At 39.2% G+C, this 21,874-nt stretch overlaps 2 protein-coding genes across 7 annotated transcripts in view; one reads left to right on the top strand and one right to left on the bottom strand.

Annotated features, from left to right (window-relative positions):
* The window catches only part of LOC129246429 (kinesin-like protein unc-104), a 166,260-nt gene extending 144,937 nt beyond the window's left edge, over window positions 1-21,323 (bottom strand). For 5 of the 6 annotated variants that reach the window (XR_008582465.1, XR_008582464.1, XM_054885253.1 and 2 more), the window contains exon 1: window positions 20,558-21,322. The gene's annotated coding sequence lies outside the window, so the exon portion shown is untranslated. Of the gene's footprint in view, window positions 1-20,557 lie in introns of all 6 variants that reach the window. The other variant, XM_054885259.1, reaches the window with a different exon arrangement.
* LOC129246430 (uncharacterized) lies at window positions 4,067-5,375 on the top strand. Its single transcript, XM_054885260.1, has 2 exons — window positions 4,067-5,160; window positions 5,225-5,375. The coding sequence occupies exon 1, from the start codon at window positions 4,080-4,082 to the stop codon at window positions 5,010-5,012; it is 933 nt and encodes a 310-aa protein (XP_054741235.1). The 5' UTR covers window positions 4,067-4,079; the 3' UTR covers window positions 5,013-5,160; window positions 5,225-5,375.
* Window positions 21,324-21,874: the final 551 nt, after the last annotated feature.

Raw genomic sequence — 21,874 nt, 5'->3', positions numbered from 1 at the left:
TGCGTTTGGAGAAGTCAAAAATCAAGTCTATGCTCATTTGTTTTTACGATTCCAAGGGAATTGTCCACAAGGAGTACGTGCCAACGGGCCAAACCGTCAATGAAATTTTCTATCTTGGCGTTTTGAAGTGTTTGTTGCATCGCATTCGTCGAATTCACCCTGAATACCGCTGAAGAGGAAGCTGGCGGTCTCATCGATCCACTCTTATGACTGATTTTTTCACTAGAAATCGCACTTTAACCATCAATCACTCACCGTATTCGCCTGATATGGCTCCCTGTGACTTCTACCTATTCGGAAAATTACATTTGGCCATGAAAGGAAAACGTTTTGCGTCCGTAGAGACCATCCAAAAGGCTTGTACCGACATCCTGAAGGACATTCCGGTCAATGACCTGAAACACTCTTTCGAAAAGCTTTTAGATCGCGCAAAACAGTGTATCGCGACCAGAGGAGACTATTTTGAATAAATAAACTCGAAGTTATCAGAACAAAGCTCCTGTAGTTTCTATTTTAGCTCTGTCTTGTTTATTTTGGACTTCACCTTGTGGATATACACAAAATCCACCATCCCAATTGCATAAATTTTTTACAGCAAGAATTCATATCTTTAATCTAAGGAACTTGTTCGATTTCAGGACTTGCTCTTTGTTTATGCTGTGACCTAAAGCTATAGAGATTGTTTAATCCTCACTTACTGCCAACAATTTGAGATATAAAGGGATGGAAGTAGTAGAGACCATTCTCGTCGCTTCCCAATGAGCCGTTTGGACGCGTGGATAGCAACAGCCACCGTTACCTAACCTCACCAACCATTCTGAGATTCAACTCAAGTTGGAATTGGTTCAATTTGTGGTATTGAAATTAACAAAAAAGAATTTTATTCTAGTAAAGTAACATAAAATCTGAAAAGAGGTTTTAATAACCCTGCATATATAAGTACACTAGGTGCCATAATTCTACGCTCCTCCTATTATTAAATTATTTGTTAATGAAATTTTAACGAAAAGTCATTAGAAATTCAAAGTGCGGGGCATGAACGTCAGTTCGGGCAGTTATTCAAAACTAAGAAATTATCGGAATTATAACTAAAGAAAAACTTATTTTAGAAACCTAAAACCTGTTTTCAGATTTATTTTTCAGCTACCCACAAAGGAGCGTAGACTTATGGTATTAAGTGTGCGAGTACTTTTCTAATAAAACTCTCATTATTATTGTTTATCCCTCAAATCCGTACTCATCTCAGCTAGCGAGTTGTTCTAGTGAAAGAAATCTCATTGCACTGTCAACTGCTAAATGCGAAATATAATCAACTTGCGTAAAATAGAAACAAAATTAAAACTTAGAACAAATTATAAAGCCAAAAATAATTACAAAAACAACAATAACGATTAATAACATCAGCAGCATTTGCCAAGGTGTGTGGCAATTTCAAGGTGAACTGCAACAGGGTTTAGAAGAAGTGTAGTGGAATACAGTTCCCACAAGCAGTGGCTGTACAGCAAGAACCCCATGGCAGCGCAGGATATGCGAAGTAAAAATAAAAATGCAAAAAATACAAAGAGTCTCACTGTTAAGGTTAAGTGTCAGCGTGAGCTCAATGTCAGCATTTTCCCGCAAACATATGTATGTACTTATGTGTGTAAGGATTTCAATGAAATGCAACAACAACATGAATGCACGTACGAAGTAGGAGAATTGACGTGTAAAAACAACAGCAGCCGATAGAAAGTTTTAATATGACAAGAAACTTAATTAAACAAACTGAAAGGCAGCAAAGATGCCCGTACACATCCGCGTATGGATGTGGATAGATAACCATTGTACACATACACACATACATACATACATACATACAGTCATTGTATGAACAAAAAAGCTTTGCGAATTGTATGTGAATCTCTAAAAAATCGATTATCAGCAGAAAGAATGGAACTGGAAGACGACTACTGCGAAACAAAAGACAAAAGTAGAACAACAAAAATCCAATTCCTATTATAAACCAAATACGCACATGCATACTATACCTATATGTATATGTATGTATGTATGTATGAGCATAGAGCAGATTGGCAGCAATAATCAAAGCAGGAGCAACAGCAGCAGAAAAATGGAGGCGAGTTGTAAGGTAGCGAAGGCGGCGAAAAGCTTTTAGCTTAAATTTCTTAAACACTTCTATGGAAGTGCGCATTGAAAAGATTAAAGTAAAAAGTTTTGTCTAAAGTTGTGGGAAAATTTCCACCTGAAAAACAATGGGCGCTCAATTACAACGAGAGCTGAAATGGTGCACATGAAATTGGTGCGCTTTCTAAAAAAACAGTGACAATGCCCGCATTCTTACATTAATCGCCTGGTCAAAAGTGTTACAACTACAAGATTTTTCCTTCACTTTTATCCTTATTCCTCTTTTGCTTCTTTTGTATTTTTTTGTTTTTTTAGATTTGTGTTATACCCTTTCCCTTCTTTGCCTTTTTATTTACAGGTTGGTTGGTTGGTTTAAGGGTGACCCCGCATCGGAGTGCCACATAGACCGCAAGTTGGGTCCGTTGTGTTGCCCTAGATCTCATTATGTTATATGATTTCCCCACCTAACCGAGATTTTATTGTAGATTTTGGTCAAAGATATTAATTCGTTTCGAGAATTTGATGAGAGATTCGATTTTCAGGTTCGAATTGTTGGAGAGCCTAGAAGAGCGAGTCGACTTCTGGCTAGACCGGGACAACTGCACAGCAAATGTCTGCTCGATACTTCCTCATCTTCGTCCTCGCAGTATCTGCACAGGTCGTTTTGAGGAACCCCGAGCCGACGTGCGTGAGTGCCCAAAAGGCAGTGGCCGGTGATAAGAGATATTATATGCCTTAGTTCGTGTTTCGAAAGACTTATAAGGGTTTTTATCTGTTTCAGATTGTAGGATGGCCAGATTTGTCTGGTCGTAACGCAAGTAGTTTCCACTCGCCACCTCCACTCATTTTTTTTTACAGAATAAAGTTTTTTTGTGTTTAATTTTTTTTTTGGGTTTTTACTTAATTTTTATTAAACTTAATTTTTCTATATTTTTTTATTTTTCTGTAGTTTTGTATTTTTTATTTCTTTTTGTATATTTTTTTTTAATTTGTATTTCTTCTTTTATTTTTGTATTTTTACTTTTGTTGTAGTTTTATTTGATTTTGTATTTTTGTATTTTTTATTCTAGTTTGGTCCCTCATCATGTTGGTCTCCTTGACGCGGGGATGAGGCTTAAGTGGTGGTCTGACCCCCATAGCATGGGGGCCAAACCAACACGAACTAAGAGGGAAGCTCCACATGAGTATTGGCTAGCCATCCACTCGCTTTACGGCGTACTTGGTGGCCACCCAATCACCATGCGAAGATCACCGTACCGACGAAGATCCCTTTGTCATCCCCGAACTCCCTACATCCCGTTATTTCCTCTCCTAGCCCACCCCCTAATCCAGGGTGTTATGCGATACCGTGCCCATTGGATGGTTTGCAGCCAGGGGGTTCACCAGACCGGCTGTATTTCAACGGCGCCTTCCTAACACCGGGCCGCCTTAGGAAGTAACTGTGGCCTTGCCACGGCATGGGGCGCTGCCGTGGTGGACCGTGTTGAATTCCCCATTATAAGAATAGACCACTGCGCTCGCCTCGTCGAGCAGGTGGTCGTACGAAAAAGATGAACACAAGTAAAAATTCTAGCAACAAAACTTCCATTGTAGCGGGAGCAGGCTACAGTGGTCGTAACTCTACTGCCAAACAAACACAAAACGCTCTTCAGCGCGGAGGTGCCGTTGTCAACGAAGACTCGGACCACGAAAGCGTTGTGAGCATTAATACAGCTGAGGAAGAGGCTCTTCTGCGTTCTCCGGCTGGATCCAATGGTGCTGCCTCGGATAGCAAGATCAGACCAAGGATCAAGCCTGACAAAGAGAAGCTGAAGGCCAAAGCCCGATACAAGGCCGCGGTCAAAGTTTGTGACCGATTTGGCAGCAAGTCCAACCTGACGAAGCAAGAGGAGGAACGGTTGGCTTGGGCCAGAGAGGAGATAAAAAATGGCCGGGCCTTCTACGCAGCAAAGCCAATGTTCGCGGCTTCCAATCCAAAATATGCGAACAAAATCGAAGAAGAGCTAGCCATCAAGAGGCAGCGTTCTGCGGATAGTGAGGTCTCAGGGCCATCAAAAAAGCAGAAGCACAGGCACGAGATGGCTAAACCGAAAAACGGAGACAACGAAAGACCTACGACGTCGAAAGCAGCGGCAGCGGCCAGTGAAATTGCCAAGAGACACCTCATAGTGGCACTCACTGACCGTAGCGACCAGCTGGGGCGAATGTCGCAGGAACGGTGGAAGGTAGTGGAAATGAAGCTACTGGAAACCTTGTTTACAAAAATGGACGCAGAGCCGGACGCACCCATGCCAGCATTTGACGGAGCAGGGTGGTTCAGCGGCGTCAAAATTATAAAATGCAAGGATGACCCCACGCTCACATGGCTAAAGGAAGCGGTAAAAACGCTTCACGGCCTGTGGGAGGGGGCATCACTGGAAATTGTTGATCGCAGCTGCATTCCCTCAATACCGAAGGCAAAGGTTTTCATTCCGCGAGTGGTAAAACCGGAATATGCGCTGCGACTACTACAACGACAAAACACGGACGTGCCGACAGACGATTGGAAAGTGTTGAGTGTGGCAAAACCAGCAACTGCTGATGGAGGCCAGGACTACATCATCCAAATCAACAAGCCGGCAGAGGACCTGCTTTACGCGCGATTCGGGAGGATGGCTTGGGGAGTTGGTAGCGTGCACCTTCGCCTCAAAAAGCGCAACCCGACAGACGACAACCACAACACGCTCGCTGCGGGGGAGGTGGAAAAGGATCTCGGTATAGAAGAGATCATGGAAGCCTCCCTCAATATACAGGAAGTGGAGACGGGTGACTTGGAGGTAGTATCCAACCCCGAGAAGGTACTGAAGCCAGATGCTGAAAGTCCTTCAGATAAACCTCCACAAAAGTAAGAACGCCTCAGCCGAGCTCCTGCTCAACATAGAGCGAGTCGGCTACGATGTGGCTCTAGTCCAGGAACCATGGATAGCATCGGGAAACATAGTCTCCGGTCTAAAGTCAAACAACTACAACACATACATCCCGACTGTAAAAAATAAGGTAAGAACAGTGATATTGGTCAAAAAAAGTATATGTTCTTATATTGATAACAATCTCTCTTCAGACGATCTGACAGTGGTGGCGCTGGAGGGCTGCAAGGATGAGACGCTACTCTTTGGGTCCTGCTATATGCCACATGATGGAGAAGCACCACAGACGGAACTTCGGAAGCTGGTAGAAACAGCTGCCAGAAAGAAGCACGCTCTGGTGGTAGGAACAGACGCAAACGCACATCACACCGTCTGGGGAAGTGCAGATATAAACGACCGAGGTGAGTCACTATTCACCTATATTCTTCAAAGTAGCCTAGAAATAGCTAATAGAGGTGAAGAACCAACATATGTGGGACCAACCTCGAAGAATGTACTCGATTTAACACTCTACACAAGCAGGCATATTATGGTTCAGGAATGGGAAGTATTGAGTAGGCCCTCATTCTCTGATCACAGATACATAAGCTTTCAGGTCATATTCCGCTCAAAGAACAAGATTACATCCTTTAGAAATCCTAAGAATACGAACTGGGACTTGTATAGGGATATACTATCAAAAACACCAATGATACCCCGGAAATACAAGTCACACGTCGCACTTGAGAAAGGGGTTGAATTGTTTGCAACTACTCTCGTCAAAGCCTTTAAAAGATCCTGCCCTCCAACACGTAATAAACGCAAGGTGAAGCCTCCCTGGTGGAACAGGGAATTAGGAGCACAAAGGCGTAGAGTACATGAATTCTATAGGTTAGCCAAAGTGGCTGACAATGAGTTCTGTTGGAAAGAGTATAAGGATCTACTAAAAGTATACAAGAAAGAGATACGTAAAGCCAAGAGAGAATCTTGGAAAGACTTCTGTAGCAGTATGGAAGACACTAACGATGTGGCTAGACTCAGGAAACTGCTATCCAAGAATCCGGCTATGCCAAGAACAATACGAAAAATTAACGGGGAGTGGGCTGACAGCTGTGAGGACTCTCTAGAAGACCTAGTCAGTACACATTTTCCAGGGTGTGCGGACATTACAGATCTCGAACCTAGAGGAGATATTGTGCACGAAATCCCGACGAACGTAATTACAACCAACAAAATAGAATGGGCTATACAAAGTTTCGACCCATATAAATCGCCAGGACTGGATGGAATCTTCCCAGCCATGCTCCAAAAGGTAAGCCACCTTGTAGTACCATGGTTAAGAACGATATTCAGGGGATGCCTGAGGTTCAGCTACGTTCCTGTATCGTGGAGAGAAGCGAGGGTTGTGTTTATTCCAAAAGCGGGAAAAAGCAACCCTCTATACTCAAAAGAATACAGGCCCATTAGTTTGACTTCATTTCTCCTGAAAACGTTAGAGAAGATTCTAGATACATACATCAGAGACACAATTGCGCCGGACGAATTATCCAAAGCGCAGCATGCTTACACTAAAGGCAGATCCACTGAAACTGCACTTCACTCACTTGTACTAAACATAGAAAAGGCGTTAGAATATAAGGAGTATGCTCTAGGAGTATTTCTAGATATATCAGGGGCCTTTAACAACGTGACAAAAGATGCTATTTTAAATAGCATAGAGTCACTTAACGTGCAACCCGCGGTTTATCTATGGATAAGGCAGCTATTAGCTAGCAGAAAGATAAGAGCGGAGTGGAACGATGCGACCGTCACCAAATATGCATGCAGAGGTACTCCGCAAGGTGGGGTACTATCGCCGCTATTATGGCTACTAGTAGCAAATGAAATTCTCAAGAAACTTGACAGAGGGGCACCTAAACTAGTGGCATATGCCGATGACATAGCTATAGTAGTTACAGGAAAGTACCTGGACACCATCAGTAATGTGATGAACAACACTCTCAAAACGATACACCAATGGGCATCTCACGCAGGGCTAGGGATAAACGCGGAAAAAACGGACATGGTACTTTTTACCAGGAAGTACAAAGTTCCGGCGTGGAACCTCCCGAAGCTAGGCAACAACGAATTACTTCTCAAAGATTATGCAAGGTACCTCGGAGTAATATTGGACAGCAAATTGCTGTGGAAGCACAACGTTGAGGAGAGGGTGAAAAAGGCCAGTAATGCGTTGTACGCATGTAAAAGAATGCTGGGCGTTACTTGGGGTCTATCACCCTCCCTGATGCATTGGTGCTACACAGCAGTAGTCAGACCGATATTGCTGTACGGAACCTTAGTATGGTGGACTGCGACAAAAAAACTGACATACTTAATGCCGCTGGAAAGGATTCAACGACTCGCTGCTCTGTGCATAACAGGAGCGATGAAGACCACTCCAACGGCGGCGCTGGAAATGATACTCAGCATGCCACCTATTGACCTCATGGCGGAAAACCTGGCAGCGAAATCCGCGAGAAGGCTAATGGCTGCGGGGGTATTCATCTGCAGAACCTTCGGTCACAGCTCAATAGGAAAGTGGAGCTCAGGTGGCACAGACTACATGACTCCGTACTTTAATTGGGAGAGAAGGTTCCGCACTACAATTGAAGAGGAGGGATGGCATAAAGGCATGAAGCCCGGCCATAGAACCTTTCACATCTATACAGACGGCTCGAAAACTCCAGACGGAGTGGGAGCGGGTATCTACTGCTCAAAACTAGGAATAAAGCAGTCTATCAAGCTGCCAGACCACAGCAGTATTTTCCAAGCGGAAGTGTTTGCTGTGGGGAAGGCCGCGGAGCTAGCCTACACTAGAACAAGAAAGAACTCAACAATTAATATATACGTGGATAGTCAAGCAGCAATAAGAGCAATAAGCTCATATTGTATTAAATCCAAAAATGTTCGACGGAGCAGGGAGGCCATAGAAAGGCTAGCCGAAAACAGTAGGCTGCATATCTACTGGGTACCTGGTCACAAAGGCATTATAGGGAACGAAATAGTAGATGAGATAGCAAAAAGTGCTGTGAGACTACCATTTGAACAAGAGAACGACATACCGAGACCGCTAAACACAATATACAATGAAATGGACGACCACATGAAAAGGCAAGTGAAAGCTAGGTGGACTAACCTGACCACATGCAAAACAGCAAAACTCATGTGTAGAACCAACGACAAAAAACTCACTCAATTCGTACTTACGCTCTCGCGAAAGGAATGCAGAACTATCATAGGTATGCTAACAGGTCACAATCTATTGGCTGCACATGCGTACAAGATAGGGATTGCTAACACGGACAAATGCAGAAAATGCAGAGAGGATGTTGAGGAGACTCTAGAACACCTTCTGTGCGTTTGTCCGGCATTATCAAAAACGCGACTAAGATGCCTGGGAGCCCCACTGTTTGAGGGTCTGGAAGACGTCTCAAAAGCGGAACTCCCAGACCTACTTAGATTCGCCAAAAGCGCTGACATCCTACACGATGTCTACTTTAGGGATTCATAGAGTTCGGTCTCTATCTGGTATCGCTAGGGACCAAAAGGTCTATGCGTGGCTTATTGCCAACCAGGCTAACCTAACCTAACCTTCTAGTTTGGTCATATTTTGTTGTTTTCTAACTTTTTTTGAACTTTATCTGTTTGTATTTTTTATTTTATTTTATTACTGTTGTTTTATTTCATTTTAAATAGTTTTTTTTTTTCTATTTTTGGTTAATTTTTCTATTTTTCATTGTATTCGTATGTTTTTTTTTTGTATTTGTATTTTTAGTTTTTGTTTTTGTATTTCTTTCATTTCTTTTAGTAGTATTTGTACTTTTATTTTTTTTATTTTTTGTGTCTATTTTTTTTTTTTTAGATTTTGTGTCTATTTTATTTTTCTTCATTTGATTTTGTATTTTTTATTCTATTTTGGTCATATTTTGTTGTTTTCTTACTTTTTTTTAACTTTACCTTTTTGTATTTTATATTTTATTTTATTTCTGTATTTTTATTTCATTTTAAATAGTTTTTTTTTGTATTTTTATTTTATTTTTGTATTTTTTACATTTTTTGTATACGTATTTTTATTTTTATTTGTTTTTTTTTTGTATTTTTAATTTTTTTGTATTTTTTTTTTATTTTTTTTTTGTATTTCTTTCATTTCTTTTACTATTTTAGTATTTTTTTGTTTTGTTTGTTTTTCATTTCTTTAACTATTTTAGTATTGTATTTTTATTTTATTTTAATTTCTTGTGTCTTTATTTTATTTTGTATTTTTATTTTATTTCTGTATTTTTCATTTCTTTTTTGTTTTTTATTTTTATTTTGGTATTTTTAGTTTAAGTTTTGTATTTTTCATTTGTTTAACTATTTTATACATTTTTACTTTTATTTTTTGTGTCTTTATTTTATTTTTTATTTTTTTTATTTGTTTTCGTTTTTTTTTGTTTTGATTTGTGTTTTACCCTTTTCCTTCTTCGCCTTCCAATTTTATTTACAGAATAAAGTTTTTTTTTGTGTTTACTTTTTGTCTTTTTGGGTTTTTACTTAATTTCTATTAAACTTAATTTTTGTACTTTTTTTACTTTTCTTTAGTTTTGTATTTTTTATTTCTTTTTGTATATTTTTTTAAATTTGTATTTCTTCTTTTATTTTGGTATTTTTTCTTTTGTTGTATTTTTATTTGATTTTGTATTTTTGTATTTTTTATTCTATTTTGGTCATATTATTTTTTGTTTCTTTACTTTTTTTGAACTTTATCTATTTGTATTTTTTATTTTTATTTTATTTCTGTATTTTTATTTCTTTCTTCATTTTCGTATTTTTATTTTACTTCTGTATTTTCATTTTATTTCTGTATTTTTATCTCATTTTAAATAGTTTTTTTTTATTTTTACTTAATTTTTCTATTTTTCAGTTGTTTTTGTATTTTTATTTTATTTTTGTATTTATATCATTTTTTGTATTCGTATTATTATTCTCATTTGTTTTTATTTTTTATTTTTAATTTTTTATATTTTTTTGTATTTTTATTTTTATTTGTTTTTTTTTTTTGGTATTTCTTTCATTTCTTTTACTATTTTAGTATTTTTATTTTTATTTTAATTTCTTGTGCCTTTATTTTATTTTGCATTTTTTATTGGTTTTTGTATTTTTATTTTATTTTTGTATTTTTCATTTCTTTTTAGTTTTTTTATTTTTATTTTGGTATTTTTAATTTAATTTTTGTATTTTTTATGTCTTGTCATTGAATGTTCTTATTGTCTACATTTGGATTAAAAAAAAATTAATATAATTTTTCATTATTATATTATTGTGTTTTCATTATAGGGCCCAAAATATAGAAGGCAACCCTCGTACCCCAATCGCAGTGTTTGGCTCAGCAGCAGAATTAGGCTATTCGAATGTGTTTGAGACGTTACCTAACAGATCGAGTACAAACTTCGGAAGCGTTTAGTGTTTCTATATACACAAATCAGAGAAAAGTATGCGAGAGTTACTAAAATCAGGTCGACCACCCTTGAAGGCTATTTATCAACGTATTCCGTTTGGGTAGCAACCGATCTAGGAGGCATCGCTAGAGCTACAGAAACCGTAGAGCTCAAGGGAGGTAAAGCCTGTTTAGTACTCCCTGCGCGATTGGCTACCAAATTGAATCTATCGCTTCAGATTTCATATAATGACTTTTGTGGCCGCGTCATGAAGCAAAAAGAAATTGCAGGAATTACCTCTTTGCCATTACATTCGATTGTACTGTATTGGGGCTATAAAAAATATATTTATATGGCCACCCACTTTATCTTTTCACATTGATTGGGCAATCGTATCAAAATTACCAAATACTAATTAAAGTAGTTCCCAACATAAGCGTGTGATCATCCATCATCATAAAATAGTAATTGAAGTTGTTCCCAATAAACGCCGCACACTTTGAAACCACCCTCAACTCGAAATTATAGGTAAAGCTTTGCACCACATCACAAACTAACACTAAAATCTGCTAAAACAACCAATCAGTCATTTCTGATAGTGTAAACACCACTTCAAAGCTTCATTCTGGCATCCAGAGCGACAAAGAGGAGAAGAGACCCCAGTCGCAGCCCACTACGCGCGCGTATAAATATTTGGCAAACCATATGTTGCAAGTAAGCAGGCAAAGGAGTGAATGTGGAAGCAACTGCAATAACGATGCTGGTGAAGCAGCAGACTAGGGCATGGACGATTAAGGAAGCCTGGGTTGGGCAGGCACGTGGTTTCACAAAAGCCGAGGGATCCCCATCACTTACTCGTACCTATGCACTATCAACTTTTATGCGCTTTGCGCATACGAGTACATCGGAAAATTTGTGTGCAATTGCATAAAAACATATTGGCAAAAAGTCTATTTTTAGCAGACGCCTACACGAACGAAAACCTACTTACAGCAGCGAAAGCAGCAAAATGGGTGGCAGAAGAAAGTTGGCTGTCAAAAGTAAGCACTCTAGTAATGGCAACAACAACAGTCAATAAAAACAAAACCTAGTTGCTAGATGGTGCTTTCCCACGAACTGAGAGGGCAGGATATCCTGTGGAAAATGGCATACGCATCTGCATAAAAATAGTCGATATTTTAAGTACACCAACCAACTGGGGTAGACTTTCTCCACAAGGATTATGGGTTTTGTTGCTTACACGCGCGAAAGAAAAGTGCCCACCGAGATGGAAAAGTACAAGGCAAGCTTGTTGGTGTTACACAGCCGCCCATTCAATGCTGTTCAGCTCTACACAGCTGCTGTGCAACGTAGCTGAATGATGACGTAGGCGAAAATGGGAAAATGTGCCGGCACAGGTTGGATGAAATGAGTGACGAAGCCGCTTATCTACGCACTTCTGATGCGGTATACGAGTATCCCACAAATGCCACAGCATCACAACACAGGCACAAATGCACTTGCCTTGATTTTATCAGCTGCCCCAATCACTGCTGGCAAAGTACTTGAGTTCACGCCAGTCTGTAAGAATATTCATTCATCTCTACATAAAGCTGACGCATACTTTCTCTGTACTGAGTTACTTTCTCTTGCCACGAGCAATTTGCTGCCGCAAGCGGCTTAGTATCCTCCAGCCGCCTGCTCCATTTGTTTCCTTTTACTTCTGCTGCCTCTTTTCTTCAATCCTCCCTCACTCAATTCCGGCCAACCATCATTGCCTTGATCAAATTACAGCCATTTTTGTAATCAGCCCAATTATTGTCGGCTGCTTAACTATCCTGTCAAGTAAATGAGAGCTTTATGTACTAACTGGCCAGGAATGACATGTACTTCAAAGGCCAGCCAACCAACAAATTGTTGCTTCCAATCCCGTATTCCGTTGGCTCTACTCAGCTGTTTAATACAATGCGTTAGATATTTGTTGGGTTTGGCTTAATTTACTCGTGTTTTTCTTTTCATTTCTCTGTATTTATTTTTCCACTTCATTTGATTTCTTTCTTTTTTCTTCCTTTTTATTGCTTCATATTTTTATTTTTCTTTCTCCTTCTGGTAACTTGTGAAAGGTCGGAAATGGAATATTTTCGTGCTTCCGCTCTCGCCGCCGCCGCCACCGCTACGAGTCTACTTAAGCGTTAAACAACGCGTTGTTATTGCTGCAACACAACAAATATTTTAGAGCGCGACAAGGAGGTTCTGCTATGTGAAACTCTTTTGATATTCCAGCACTTTTGCACTTTGCAATCAAAATTTCCTTTTTCCACCCACTTTTGCAGAAACTCTTAATCAATGACTTTCGAGCCATTTAATTAAACTCTTAGTCTGCGTGGGTTGCAGGGTATGCGCAGCTGAATGAGAGGTTACCATATGCCAGAAGTAAGCGAAATTAATCGAAAATTTAAAGCACCCACACATTAAGTGGAAAATGTTGCATGTTAAGTTAGGTTAGGTTGAGTTGGCAGGTTAAGAGTTGGCTTCCCATAGACCAAATGCGTCCATTTCCACATTCACACCGACTAACATAGAACTTTACTGGACTAATAATTCATATACTTTGTCGAAGGTCCACTGAAAACATTATAGTCGCCTTCACTGAGTAAGCTGATCCTGAGTTTACCGAATGCTGGGCTCGCACATAGTACATTTTATATGGCCGCCTCTTATAACTCGCATTTCCTGCACTTTTTGTGTCCCTTGTCAGACCCAATTCGGATGCGTGTGCTGGAAAAAAGCAGCGCTTCATCAGCAGTCCTACTAGAAGCCGTAAACCCTCTCTTTGAAGAGATAGTAGAATGCTTGCGAGCTTACTCGCACACGATTTTCAGGTGGTTTATCAACGCTTCGTTTTGAACCACCAACTTTCGACTATAATTTTGCACATTTGAGCCCCTTTGCTTTAAATAGTTTTCTCGATGTTGGATTCCAAAGCTGAAATTGTTCGATGTGTCATAAAAAAAAGAGGTTGTCTGTAAAGACGGTTTACTGACGATAGTTTAACGTGATAACGTCATAAGAAAATACTGATTGAATGGTTGCATTTTTCAAAAGAAAATTTTAATTTTATTTGTTTGATAGATATTTTGTATGGATATAGAGAATGAGTTAACATTAACATAACATAATATACTTTAACATAACATAACATAACATAACATAACATAACATAACATAACATAACATAACATAACATAACATAACATAACATAACATAACATAACATAACATAACATAACATAACATAACATAACATAACATAACATAACATAACATAACATAACATAACATAACATAACATAACATAACATAACATAACATAACATAACATAACACAACATAACACTACATAACTTAACATAACATAACATAACATAACATAACATAACATAACATAACATAACATAACATAACATAACATAACATAACATAACATAACATAACATAACATAACATAACATAACATAACATAACATAACATAACATAACATAACATAACATAACATAACATAACATAACATAACATAACATAACATAACATAACATAACATAACATAACATAACATAACATAACATAACATAACATAACATAACATAACATAACATAACATAACATAACATAACATAACATAACATAACATAACATAACATTACATAAGATGACATAACATAACATAACATAACATAACATAACATAACATAACATAACATAACATAACATAACATAACATAACATAACATAACATAACATAACATAACATAACATAACATAACATAACATAACATAACATGCTGTTCAAGCAAGGTAACGACGCATGAGCAAGATAACGACGCATTTTTTGGTGCGTGCAACCGGCTACATAGAATTATAAGACGTTATCAGGTCAAAAAATAATAATAACATTAAAACAACAGGTATTATTAACAAACTTGGTTTTGTTTTAAATTCTTCAAGTAAATGAAATTAATAATAATCAATAAGAAGGCATATGCAAATACAAATACGTGAATTTATATATGTACATATGCGCATATACTACTGTGTCCAAAAAATAAGGTGACATTTGATTTTAAACTGCGCGCTTTGAAGGATTAGGAGAATTCTTTTTTTTTTTTAGGTTGGTAGTACTGTGAGTGACATCTATGTCAAATTTCATGTGAAATATTCATTTACTGTTTGAGATACGCGTCGTTTTGTGAGCTGCTAAAAGTGAGTTTCTCGTTTTTTGCAATGTCGAAATTTGTTGAGCAAAGAATTTGCATTAAATTTTGTTTGCGGAATCAATTTTCGGATACGTTGAGGATGGTGCAGAAAGCCTTTGGTGATGAGGCTATGTCTAAAAAAAATGTTTACAAGTGGTATAGTGAGTTCCAAGCCGGTCGTGAACGTGTCGAAGACGAAGAGCGTCCTGGGCGACCATCAACCTGAACTGACGAAGCTCACGTCCAACAAATCAAAGATTTGGTGTTGAAAAACCGTCGATTAACGATTAGAGACCTTGCTGATGATGTTGGCATATCGAAAGGCTCAGTCAATACCATTTTGAAGGATGTTTTGGGCCTCAAGCGCGTCAAATCTCGACTGGTACCGAAAACATTGAATTTTTTGGACTCGTAATTCGTGATCATTTCATCAAAAACTCAACCCATATCGTTCCGCAACCACCGTATTCACTTGATCTGGCACCGTGCGACTTCTGGCTGTTCAGCAGGCTCAAAAGACCGCTCCGGGGACACCGTTTTGACACGATAGAGGAGATTCAAGCCGCAACGAAGACGGAACTGAAGGCCATCCCGGAAAGTGACTACAACCAGTGTTTCGAAAATTGGAAAAAACGTTGGCATAAGTGCATTGTGTCGGGAGGGGATTACTTTGAAGGGGATGAAATTGATTTGGAAGAATAAATAAAGAATTTTCAAAATAAATACAATGTCACCTTATTTTTTGGACACAGTAGTACATACTCATATACGCTCACTTAAGTAGGAGAGAGCAAGATGTCGAACATTGCCGTTCGTTTGCTTTGTCGTTCTTTCCGCGCTTTCGCTTGCAGTTCATTCAAGGTAACGGCAATGAGCAAGGTAACGACACATTTTTTCGTGCGTGCAGCCTGTTAAATCGAATTATAAGACGTTATCACGTCAATATCTACCGTTCGGAGTCGGCTTAAAACTGTATATCCCTGCATTTGTGGAATAACATCAAGACGCACGCCTCAAATAGGAGGAGGAGTTCTCATTTATACGAACTAAAACCTAGACCTAAAAGAGCTATTGTTGTCTCTTCTCCTTAGATTACTTCGTGGAATTCGATTGTAAGCTCTTCTTTTGGTCACACTGACTGAATGCATAAATTAAAAATGAGGTTTGCACTTCGACCTCATAGTTTTTTGTGGTCTCTACTCATCACAGTACCTCACCCAAAACCCAGTTCCCTTAATAAACCCAAGATAGAGCTAGGTTGGGTTGAGCGTATGTGCCGATTGCATACGTCCGAGTTGTTTCAACTTTCTTCGCGCAATAATGTCGCATTCGAGAAGGTGTGCTGCAGTCTCCTGGGACTGGTCGCAGAAACGACAGGAGTCACTACACTGACCTGTGATAATGTCCATTAACATTTTCAATTTATCCTTAGGGAGGATTATATGTTGCCTGTACCTGCTTTGATTACACGCCTAGTAAGAACTTCACCTAGCCAATTCCAGCTGCCAACTGACGCCTCTTAGCCCAAGCTTGTCACTTCTAAGCTTCTTCTTGATGGTGTGTTGTCTCATAGCAAGGCAGGGGACCCGGGTTCTATTACTTACTTTCTAGCCAATGCATTCACAAATTCGTTCCCAGTTATTCTCCTGTGTTCTAGAACCCATATGAGCCGGATGCGATTGTGCATTCCTATCAAGTTTAATTTCTCGATTCACTCAAAAACTAATGAGAACTTAACTTCAATGGATGACAACGCTTTGAGTACCGCTTGAGTGTCGCTTGGAATGGCAATTCGCTCATTTCGGAAACTTTTGTCTAAGTTTATCTCTGCACATAGACAGATGGCATACATCTTCGCTCGGAAGATGTTTGAAAAACTAACCATCGGCACAGAGCTCTTGGTTATGGGGCTGTCAATTCCAGGGCCTATGCCTTCTGGGCTTTTCAAGCCATCTGTGTACTAGTGCAGGGTACACTCCTGGAGTTTCTTTGCAAATGCAGGTCTACTCCTTCACTTTAACTTATTGTTCAGTTCAATTCTGCACTTTTTTTTCGAACTTGATTACTTTAATGATATCATCTCTGGGTAGCTGGGTAAGTGAGCATCTACAAGTCCAATGGGTGGTTGTTGTTGTTTTTGTTGTAGCAACATAAACATTCCCCATCCAATTACAGGGAATGCTGCTGGTGTGACAGTCCTCGGCCGGCTCTAAATCCGATTCATTCCGGTAACATAGAACCGACTTCCGTGGGAACGCGTCCAATTGGTCAAAGCGCCCGGTGAAAAATGTTTACTCAACATTAATTTGGAAATAAATTTCCACTATTTGTAACGCTACTCTAATGTGATCTAAACTATGAAATGGCAAATATTTAGTACTGAGTTAATAGGTAACCTCCAAATTTGTCAAAATATAACTGCTATAATGTCAGAGTTCCTTCCAGTGAAAAATAAATGCAATCAGCCACAAATCTCTAAACTATTTACTAAATTATTAACCGCTCTTTGAAACCTCCATCGCATTCTCGTACAACAACAACAACAACCTCCATCGCATTCTCGCACTCTTCTATTACCTTTACACTGGACTTCGTTCAATCGAAAGCTCATCAATCAACAAATCAGTATGTGGCATCAATCGGCAAATCCGCCGATTACCCGCTGTTGTCATATATGTATGTGAGTTTTCCAATTATGAGTGGCGAATTTATGAACGGCACCAGCTGTTTGAGTGCATAATGGAAATCTCACTTGAGCGCATAGATAAACAAAAAAATCTTTTCATATAAATTTGATGTAAGAGCAGTCTCGATTATCTGTTTGATTTGTTGTTTGCTGAATATTAGAATGTTGTTGACACAATAATAGATTTATTTGAATAAAGAAGAGAGGGAAAAAGCCTTTACAGATAAGAGTACTAACATGCAGTTGACGCAGGAAAAAATGTGACCGATTACATACACACATACATATGCGATTATATGGTGATAGCATCGCTATTGCTGTGGTACCATTGACGTAATCAATTTTTTCGATTCCCTCACCACGAATAAAGTATTTTGTACGGAAATTCTTTTACCGGCCTGGAAGTAAGACATGGCCGAGAGAAGATGTAAGGTTGTACATGCCGTAGTACCCTTACGCGGTTCCCAGTGAATTTGACAGAATCAGTTGTTGACACAAACTATGTATGTATATTATTGTATTGCTCTGTGAAAATCGTATTCTAGGGATCAAAATAAGAAACTTTGCCGAAGGAACCATACCTCTAAAACGAATTCGGATGTCCGCCAATATGGGTCGAACGAAAAATCCCACTTTGACCCATTTAGAGTGCTCCAATCGAGTCGAAATGTATGACCGACCCCCACTAACTTTGGACGGCCGATCCACCCATGCCAGTGGCACACCCCCTGGGACTCCCCTGGGGGGTTCCCCATACAATCATTTCAAAATATCACCATTTTTGGCCTTTACATGAAAAAATCAGCTAAATGGCTATATTTTTTCTTTATTTTTATTTATTTATAATAATATTTATTACTTATTTATAATAATGACATCTATTTTTTCTCTTAAGAAATTTATTTAGTCAGAACATATGTATGTAAATGAAAAAATTAATTTAAGTGAGTTATAGAAAAGAAACTAAAAAGTTGGACCCAAATTGGGGGACATCAGAATTCGTTTTAGAGGTATGGTTCCTTCGGCAAAGTTTCTTATTTTGATCCCTAGAATATGATTTTCATAGAGCAATGGGCGATTTTTTTGCCTCCCCACAAATCGACCCGGCCTAATGTATATCTTAGTACGCTGCAGTGGTAGCCCTGCCTTTCGATCACTGGGACCAGTAGGGCATTCGCATCATACCCAACAGGAGCTCTCAACGTGATCCTTCACGTTCCACAGAGAGATCTGTTTATCAATGAAACTACCTTTGAGAACATCTTGAGGTTTCTCGGAGTGAAATACTCGGGAATGCGCAGAAACCTGACAACGCTTGGCTTTTAACTCTGAAAAGATACGGTTATTTACTGAAAACCCCGAAGCTTCTATCTTCTTGAGCTAGTTCTCATAAGAACTATGGAGCAGGTGCCAAAATATATTCAACGAATTTTCATATCGAGAGTTATATGCGATTATCCGTCCAAGCGATTGTTTTTCGGTCGGAAAACTCTGCTATTTATGAGAATTGCAAAATAGTTCTGACATGGCATGATTCTCGGCGCCACATCAGTTATGTGAAGCCTTTTAAAGTAGCTTACGGTATACATATATTTGGTTCCTATGAGGGACATAGGACCTCCACAAAAAAGTTAAAATTAGATTTATTCAATGCAAGAAATTTTGATTTGTCGCCATGAACACTTCTGTTTCAACTAATCGTCTCCACGTGTTGGATGGTCTCCCGCGCCTGCTACCTCCCTTTTGGCACCAGTCTAAGGCTGCTTTTGCAATATCTCCATGAACCGTCCGAAGTGTATGCCCAATTCGTTTCTACTTTCGCCGCCGCATATCGAGATAAACAGGAACCTGCTTCGTCAAACACTAGAGGTCAGTGTTGGAGATGGTGTTTTGCCAGAAAACACGCACAAACCATTGGAGGCAACGATTGACGAAAGCTTGCAGAGCTTGTACATCGCACATGTTTCGCAGCCATACAGAACGACCGACTTCACTCAGTTTCTGCTAGGGTGTCACCGTAGGCCTCACCCATGCAGACACCTGCTCGAGCCTGAGCCACCTCCCAGGCACATCAGGAGACACTTCCTCAACTACGTGGACGAGATCCAGGTCAAAACAGACAGACCACTCCAGGATCAGACAGTGTACAGACAGGCCATTAACGACATTCATCGAGAGACCCTCACCACCTTCTTAAGCTCCCGACCTCCGAATGCCGTTATCGGAGTCCAACCACCACTTATTGCAGACGAAGAACTCCAGCTTCCCCGAGAGTCCCGCGTAACCTTGGCACAATTACGTTCTGGATACTGTAGCAGGTTAAACTCCTATCTATCCAGAATCGACTCCGACATACTAAACATATGTCCAGCATGTGAAGGCACCCCGCACGACACTAACCACCTTTTCACATGCCCCATGAAACCCACTTATCTAACCCCCCTCTCCCTCTGGACCCAACCCGTCGAAACAGCCAGTTTCCTGGGCCTACCGTTAGATGAGCTAGACGAAGACGACCGGTAATTACACTACACTGACAGGGCGAAGATACTGCTACAACAACAACAACCGACTTCACTTGTTTCCACGACAGTCGGTTCTACGTTACCGAAACGACCCGGATTTATATCCGGCCAAGGACTGTCACTCCAGCAGCATTCCCCGTATGTATGTAAGTATGGGGAATGTTTATGCTGCTACAACAACAACAACCGACTTCACGTTTGATTCCAAAATTCTTAATTTGTTCAGAGAGCCTTTAATCATATAACTCTCATCAGAATTTGAACGAAGTTTATAGGGAATGTTAGAAAAAGGATTTCATATCAGTTATCAGTCGCAGTTTACTACACAGCAATAGAAAATTCAGCATCATTAATGTAATGTTGAGCAAAAAAAATTCACTGAAAAGCTGGCCGTAAATGAATCATGTGGAATGTGGATCTCAGCTGCCAACAAATGCAATACACAGAACTCACATATGACAGTTTTAGATGGTGAATTCGTGCGCACTTGTGGGCGTGCGTATCTGTGTATGAGTGAGCAAAGCAAAGAACCACCTTGCGGAAAATTGATTTTTCACCGATTTTTTCAGACTGATTTTTTCGTAAAAAAATACGCTTAGCAAGAGTTTAAAAAATCAAATTTCTAACAGCAAACCATTAAACACTTACCGAAAAAGCGGCTAATCAAAAGGTTTTCCACAAGCTGCGTGGAAAGTCGACACCGAAGTGATGATTCACAAGTAGAGCTTGAATAAAACCAAATCAACACACAGCACTACGGTCTCAAGTTTTTTTCGTGCAAACACTTTCAAAATAGTATTTTTTTTGTTTGCTTTTTTTAGTTTATGTATAACATCCTCAACACACTGTGCGTTCTCCTTATCTCGTTTGATTGTAAGCACCGTTTATTTCACTTTATTTTTCAACTTTTCGCGTTTATACAATATAGTTTTCTAACAAAACAATAAGAGCACTTCAATGAAGAAAATATTAATTTTTTACTTAAAACGTTTGCGTGTAACAGAGTGGACGGGCAGGCGAGAAAACTTCGTCTGATTTAAAAGACGACAGGAGAAATCACTAGTTCGTCCGTGGAAATCGTCCAGCCAAAAGTCTGGTGGAAATTGTTTTTGCTGCTGCCGCTGCCGCTGCCACTGCCACTACTTAGTAGTTTTGTTGTCATCGTTGTTGCTTTATTGTGCACGACTGCGAAAGTCACCGCAATTTTTCCGCCGCTTCTAGAGCGCAGGTTTCAACTTCGTTTGTGCCTGCTCAAATTTTCCAAATAAACCAATTTGTCTCTTTCCTAATGAGAATTTTTTTGTTTTTTTTGTTTGCACACAACCAGCTGATAGGAAAATGATGCGAGACTTTCGTAGTTTTGTTTTAATTCCTGTGATTCATCATAAACTGATTGTGCTGACAGCTGCGAACGAGTGGCAATGCGGAAATGTCAAAAACGAGATTTAAGAAAGAGGATTGCAAGAAATACTAGAAGAGCTGCCAGATTTCTGGAGGAGCAAATATACAGAGAACGTTAAATATAGAGAAGTCTCAATGACTTAAATGGCAGCACTTTTCAGGGGTACTCGTTTTGCGCGCGTGGTACACAACAGCGACATCTGAGCGACATTTTTCACAGAACGTTAACAGAAATATGCTCAACTGCAGAAATTTAACAGCTTTTGAGAATTAAGAGCTTGTTTTTTGGAAACTTTCCGTTTTGTGCCAAAGTTAGGTTACAGGTGCTTTTTGTCTCTTTATTTGCATGAAAATTCATTTTTGAATTTGAATTGATTTTGCGTAATTTGCGCCAAAATTTCCATGTCAAACCAAAAGAGTCTAATGAACTTTAGTTTGAGAAAAACTTTTGATTGACGTCGCGCAATTTTCAAACGCTTTCGATTTTCCGAATTTTTTTAAACTTTTTCGATTTAAAAATGAGCAGAACGTGTCGTGTGCGCGGGTGTTATTTAAAAAACAGTG

Source organism: Anastrepha obliqua, chromosome 4, assembly GCF_027943255.1.
Source record: "Anastrepha obliqua isolate idAnaObli1 chromosome 4, idAnaObli1_1.0, whole genome shotgun sequence".
Classification (NCBI taxonomy): Eukaryota; Metazoa; Arthropoda; class Insecta; order Diptera; family Tephritidae; genus Anastrepha; species Anastrepha obliqua.
The sequence above is the reverse complement of the archived record's forward strand: the minus strand, read 5'-3'. Positions and strand labels throughout refer to the sequence as shown.

What these genes read in the sequence shown, in the direction of transcription:
- LOC129246430 (XM_054885260.1), top strand. Translation starts at nt 4,080, where the DNA reads ATGTTCGCGGCTTCCAATCCAAAATATGCGAACAAAATCGAAGAAGAG.